General features: G+C 41.8%; 1 protein-coding gene across 4 annotated transcripts in view; it reads left to right on the plus strand.

Moving 5' to 3' along the window:
- Positions 1-2,449: 2,449 nt before the first annotated feature.
- The window catches only part of LOC124237121 (atherin-like), a 28,358-nt gene continuing 24,336 nt past the window's right edge, over positions 2,450-6,471 (plus strand). For all 4 annotated transcript variants that reach the window (XM_046656423.1, XM_046656424.1, XM_046656425.1 and 1 more), the window contains exon 1: positions 2,450-6,256. In XM_046656423.1, the coding sequence (XP_046512379.1) occupies positions 5,717-6,256 (540 nt within the window). In that variant the 5' untranslated portion in view covers positions 2,450-5,716. The remainder of the gene's footprint in view (positions 6,257-6,471) is intronic.

The following is a 6,471-nucleotide window of genomic DNA, read 5'->3' on the forward strand; positions in this document are numbered from 1 at the left end:
AGCCCATAGGCAGATGGGAGGAGGAGTTACATTACAATGGAAGAAATGGCAAAGGAAACGCAGAGAGAGAGAACATATGTGAAAAGTCTGGGAAACTAAGCACCATGGTATTGCAGGAAAATAGTCAAAGAGGAGAGGGACAGTAGAAAGACCAGGTGCCAGATCATAAAAAGCTCTGATACACAACAGGCAGGTAATAACCTACCTGTACATAAAAGGGAACCACTAAAATAGCTAAATATTAAAATCTGAATACTAATCTGAATATAGAAATATATTCTGAATATTTATAACAAATATCTCAATTAAATGTCAAAAGATTATTCACTTAGGAAATCACACTGGTATGAGATGGAAGACGCATTAATGGAGAAACACAAGGAAGAAGAGGAGAGCTGGCGGTGGGAGACAAGAGGCAAGACAACCTCTTGGAAACTCACTGCAATAACCTAGAAGAAAATAACGTGGGCTTAAGCTAAGGCAGCGGCTGTTAAAGCAGAGAGGACAAATGGATCCCCTCCAATTGCCTGGCAGTGTGTGTGCGTGTGCGCACACCCTTCTGAGTAGATGGGCCAGAGCTTTCACTAGGATCTCAGAGCACACTGTGATCAACTCTCACTCGACCTGAAATTTAAGAACCACTGACTCAGTAGTCAAATCAATACGATTTGGTGATTGATTAAGTATGGAGCATGAGGTAATTGGAGGAAGTGAAGCTCCTTTACGATCCCCAGATTTCTAGTTTCATTATCCAGATGTATGGAGGTTCTGGATTTTAATTAAAGAACAAAACAAAACAATCTCAGAAGGGCAGCTTTAAACAGGAAAAGACAGCGCAATATTGTAGGAAAAAGAGAAAACCAGGTGTCAACATCCTTAAAGAATGTAAGGGAGAGATTAAAGGTCAACAGACAACAGCAAATGGCAAGGGATCCTGATGGATGGCAGAGACACAGCTTTCTCTGAAAGAGTGGAACGGTTCCAGAGTGGAGGCGGCTCTGCAGAGCCTGAAAGGCGCAACCGTCTCTGTTCCTTCATCTGAGCAAGACAAGGAGAGAGACCAGAGAGCTCTGGGCAAGCGGTTTCCTGAGGGAGAGCTTTGTTTCCCCGGAGCAAGGAGGTGCCTCTATGAGAAGTGTCAAGGATTTTAGGAGATGAGCCAGAATTAGAAGACGAAAGTGAGAGAAGATCAGGGGTTGGAGAGCAAAAGAGATGCATTTGGGGGGATGGAACTAGCTGACAACTATGTTCAATCATTGAAACACCCAGTTAGGCAACATTTTGTTTCCTCATTTGAATGTAAAAAAGTTGAATTTCCTCAAATTTTTTCCCTTAATTCAAAATGTTCACTTCTGATAGAACTTTTTCCTCTATCGGTGAAATTTTCCTGTTTCCAATTTTTTAAAAAATTATGTTTCTAATTTTAAAAAGGCAGATCACACTCGTACTATTACTACTGAGTAGGATTCTAATATTTATTTTGCAATGGTATTCTATTTCCCACTATTAAGATAAAGAATAAGACTAAAGAGGTGGAGGGGAGAACCGAAACCCTCAGAGAAACAAAATCTAGACAGCAAAGAACACTTCAAAGTCCCTGAGTAGCAAGCAATTTTAACACATTTTCTGAAAGTAGACACTGTTAAAAGAAAATGTCTCCTTAGAGAAAGAGAGCTAGAGTCAAGAGGAGGCAGATTCAATCTTCTATAGATAGGCTAACTGTCACCCCCTATTCCAGATCAAGATATATAAACAAAAACGACAATCAAAAACTTTTTAAAGTACACTATTCCAGATCAAGATATTAAACAAATACTATGATAAAAACATTTTTAGAAGCACTCATAGACGCACAATGGATCTCATGGATCTCTATTCTAAAAAACTAGGACGGATTTTTTTTCCTTTTCAAAGGGTTGCATACAATGATACCACAAAAATAATACTGGCAACTTGGTTGCCGATAATTTTATAACATATTTTCTTATGTATCATTTACAACTAAGACACAGAAATGACTTCTATTTCTGAACCGTAAAAAGTAAAATATTTTCAACGGATGGCTTTACTATTACCACTTAAAACCTAATACAGACTACTCAGGACCAAAGGGCCAATAAAACGAAACTAATAATCAATTTTAAGATCTTTTTTCCATTCATTATTGTGAACAGAACAGCGTCAAGGTATCTAAAACATTGCCTGGCCCATAGTAAGTGCTCAATAAATACCTGATGACTTGAGGAATTTCAAATTGCAAAGTAGTTACAGGAAAAGAAAATGTCATAATGAGATCAAAATTGTCTCCACAAAGGCTAGTATAATCTTTATTTATTTATTTATTTTGCTGAGGAAGATTCACCCTGAGCTAACATATGTGCCACCCTTCCTCTATTTTTTAGTATGTGGGCTGCCAGCACAGCATGGCCACTAACAGAGCGGTGTAGGTTTCAGCCTGGGCACTGAACCCAGGCCACCAAAGCGGAGTGTGCTGAACTTAACAACTAGGCCATGGGGCTGGCCCTAATTACACTGACTTTTAAATATAGTTGGTCTAACCAGGAAGTGGGAAAAAAACTTTTACAACTTATAGTAACTACGTAAATATTTTCCCAAATTCTCAAAAAAAGTTTTCTAGAATAAAATTTTTCAATCTTTCAGAAATAACCTTTATTATTTATACGTTAATAAACACAACTCTTTCATTTGAAGTTAATGATTTATTATACTTTCCTATTGAGAAAACTCACCTTTTATTCCATTTCTTTGAAAAAAATTGAGGTACAATTTTACATACAGTAAAATAAAGAGATCTTAGGGGTTTAGCTCTGAGTTGTGACTCTAGGGTCCACTGAGAACCTGTAAAAATATGTAAAATATTTCCATTGCCCCAGAAAGTATTCTCCTGTCCCTTTCTAGTCTATCGCCCTCCCACTGATTCCTATAACCAAAGCTTTGTTCAGTCAACATAAGGTTTTTGAGATTCATCCAATGGGTCAGCAAGCTGTTCCTTTTCATTGCTGACCAGCACTCCATTCTACGAATGTACCATAATCTGTGCAGACACTGGGCTGCCCCCAGCCTGGGGCTACTATAAAGAAGGCTGCTAGGAACAAGCTTGGATTATAAGGCTTTTTGTGGCTATGCTTTCAACTCTGTTCCACTTCTAAATTTTTCGTTCAAAATTGGCCCTTTCTGGATAAACAAAGTGAATGCCCTCAAAGCTGTCGGCTTTGGCATCTTTGTGCTACTCTGGGAAAAATCTTATTACAGTCTAGGATTCACTGCTTTGTCTTTAGGAGTAAAACTTACATTGCAAAGAAGCACACTAGTTCAAGTGGGGGAGAACTGCTATTCTCGAAGTTTCATAGCTAGCTTTTAAGTCTAGAAGTAAACTGCTTTCTGACTTTTGAATGGGAAGATTTGTTTGTTGTTCTATTTTAAAAGTTTATACGACAGGGAAAGCTTTTCTAAAGGTCAAAGTATTAAAACAGACTATATTTCCAAAGAGCAGAATCATCCAAATTTATCTTAAAAGCCTCACTTTTAAAAATGTGACCTAAACAAAGATAGTTAAGTTGTTTCTGATAGATAACGATTGTCTGTAAACACTGCATGGCAATTAAGGATCTCCAAGTGTTTACTAAGAATGCAGAGTCATCATGAGTCAGTCAGTTTTTAAAAACCACTGGATCTATATAGCGAAGAAAACACAGATAATGTGAACTGTAACTCTTTTTACTCTAATTGTCATAGACAGAAGATGAAAATATTTTTGATCTCCTAGACATTTTAAACAATTTCTGAAAAGTTATCTTCCCAGTTTTTGCTTCAATAAAAGTCTAAGTATGGGTTCTACAAGTAGCTCATTCAAGAGAGCCAAATGTCATTTGCTACTACAATCTGTTCCGAAGGGGAGACTCAGAATGGAAAGTGGTTATCCATAGTGCTCCAAAATAGATTTTGCAACTGTTATACTATCATTGTCCAGCAGGAAACAGACTATTTTATTTTTTTCATAAAGCACTTACTACAAACATGTTAATGTTTCCTAAACAAACAATACAATGAGAACTAAACTGAAGACACAACGTATTGGGACTTAAATTAAATACGTACTATTAAGATATTTATCGGTCGTCGTTATTTCTGAGAATCAGTCCTCATGTTAAATATTTAACAGCTTTAAAGAGGAAGTTGCTATATATTATTGATTGAAGGGGGGAAAAGGTTTAGGTTAAGTTTCCTTAATGCCTCTTGTAGGAATTAAATATTTGTTGACAGTAGGGATCTTCAGGGAAAAAAACCCTACACTTCTAAAATCTTCCAGCCATTAAATAAAAAATCATACTTTCTAATCGGCTTCAACTACACTCTATTAACAGAAAATTAGAGCTAATATAAAACCAGCCAGCCTCAGAATCGATACACATAATTCAGGTTACACTGGACTGGGGTGGGAGGAAGGAGATTTTTTCTTTTCTTGACTGTAAAAACTCAGCAGTTAATTTATGCAAATTAAGAAGGTAGGTTGGCAACTGGGAACAAGTGTCACAAAATGCTATTCATTGGACCCAGTATTACCATTTTAGTCAATAGATATAAGGGTATAATTCAAAGAGAAAGAAAACAATTGGTTTATGGCTACTTACCACTGAACATTATGAATCAAAAAAATACATATATAAACATTACAAATTTCCAGCTGCAGGGGAACGATTAGGCCTCCTGTAATGTTAATCTAAAATAGATTATACAGTTGTTAGAACAAGATGAGGAAAACATTAAAATATGTAAAGTACTTAAGTAAAAGAAATGATAATGGGAAAAGTCAACATTTTACATAATTGCTGCAATTCTATCAGAATAAACTAGTAGGATCAAAAGAAGACTTTGACGTTTATAAACACTTGATTTGAAACAGTTTTTTCATGTTACTTTTATGTTGCTTCTGATGTTTCAATGTTTCTTTTAATGTTTATTATTCGGTACCATGCTTTCTACCAAACCCTTTCAACATGTGAAAATGTGAAAACCTCACAATCCATTTCTCAACAGGGCAACTGTCTCTGACCATAATTCAGTCACCTAGTTCACCCCGTCTACACCTACCTACCACCAGACTGCCTTTTTAAAAACATTTCTGAGAAGGGCTATCTCCCAAGGCACCCTATTTGTTTGGGGAAAGTATTCTCTCATTAAAACAAAAACATCATGTTTGTACTGGAGCCGAAATCCATCTCCAAATAACGGTCACTGATTGGGTCCTGGTTCTGTCTTCTGGTCTGCAGACAGAGCTTCTTCAGTCGGCCTTCCAAATGCTGTATTTTAAGTCAGCGACCACAGATCTCCAGACTGCTCCAGGCTAAGCAACTCTGTTTGCCTCAAAATTATCTTAATTCATGCTTACACTCCCTGGCGCTCAGGACGCAGGAGCTCCACGTCTGCTGGGGCAACATGGTTTTCTTCCCTCACCATCCTAGTCAGTCTGAGCCTAGTATGCAAACATCTCACTTACATTGTCATGCCCAGAACCCAACAAAATCTTCCAAGTGTTGATGGCATCCGGGAAATTTTCATCGTTTGGATGTGAAATGCCGAGTTGTGGATCTTTTTTGCAAAGGAGAGAGCTTAAGTACAGAATGTTACGTGTATTCATTGCATCTCACTTTCTAAGGCTGGCGCGTCACGGCAGCCTTTGAACACGCTCGGGCTAATGCATCCTTCCTCCACCTCGAGCCACTTCGGCTGCCTCCACGCCACCTCAAACGCCCTAGGGTGGGTCAACTCTCTCCTACAGGAGCGCAGGTTATCTTCCAATTTTGTTCCTAAACCAAACTGCCACGTACGTAAGCCGCGTCCGTCCGTTCTCGCCCACGCGCCGCGAGCGCCGCCCCGCCGGGAGCCGGGCCTCCCCGACCCCGGCGCCCGAGGTGACGACGACTCCTCCCGCTCCACGACGAGCGAGCAGCCTGCCGAGGGCGGCGGGAAGGAGGAGAGGAGCCGGCGCAGCCCGCCCAGCCGACAAGCGCCACCAGCGAGCGCCGAGGCGAGGCGTCACGCGCCCCGGCCGGCCGCGCCCCCGCCGCGCGGGCTCACGGGCCACGTGCCCCGCCGAGCTCCGCCCTGCCCCTCGGCCCGGGACTTCCAGACGCCCCCACCCCCGCATTGGGAAGGATGGGGAGCCGTTGACGGCGGGGTTACCTGTGAGCCGGGCGAACCCGGAAATGCTCTCGGGGACCGGGAGCCGCTTAAGGTACGCGGGGAGCTGCACCTTGACGATGCGAGCCACGCTCTCCAGCACCATCCTCGCGCGGCGGCCGCTGCTCTCCGAGCCCCGCCGCTCCCCCGCCGCGCCTGCGCCTGCGCCGAGCGTGGAAGCGGCCGGCCGGCTCCGGGCCTGGGCGCGGGCGCGGGCGGGGCCGGGGTCGGGGCCCGGGAAGAGAGGCGACCTGCCGGGCGCCGATTGGC

The sequence above is a fragment of the Equus quagga genome, chromosome 3 (genome assembly GCF_021613505.1).
Source record: "Equus quagga isolate Etosha38 chromosome 3, UCLA_HA_Equagga_1.0, whole genome shotgun sequence".
Classification (NCBI taxonomy): Eukaryota; Metazoa; Chordata; class Mammalia; order Perissodactyla; family Equidae; genus Equus; species Equus quagga.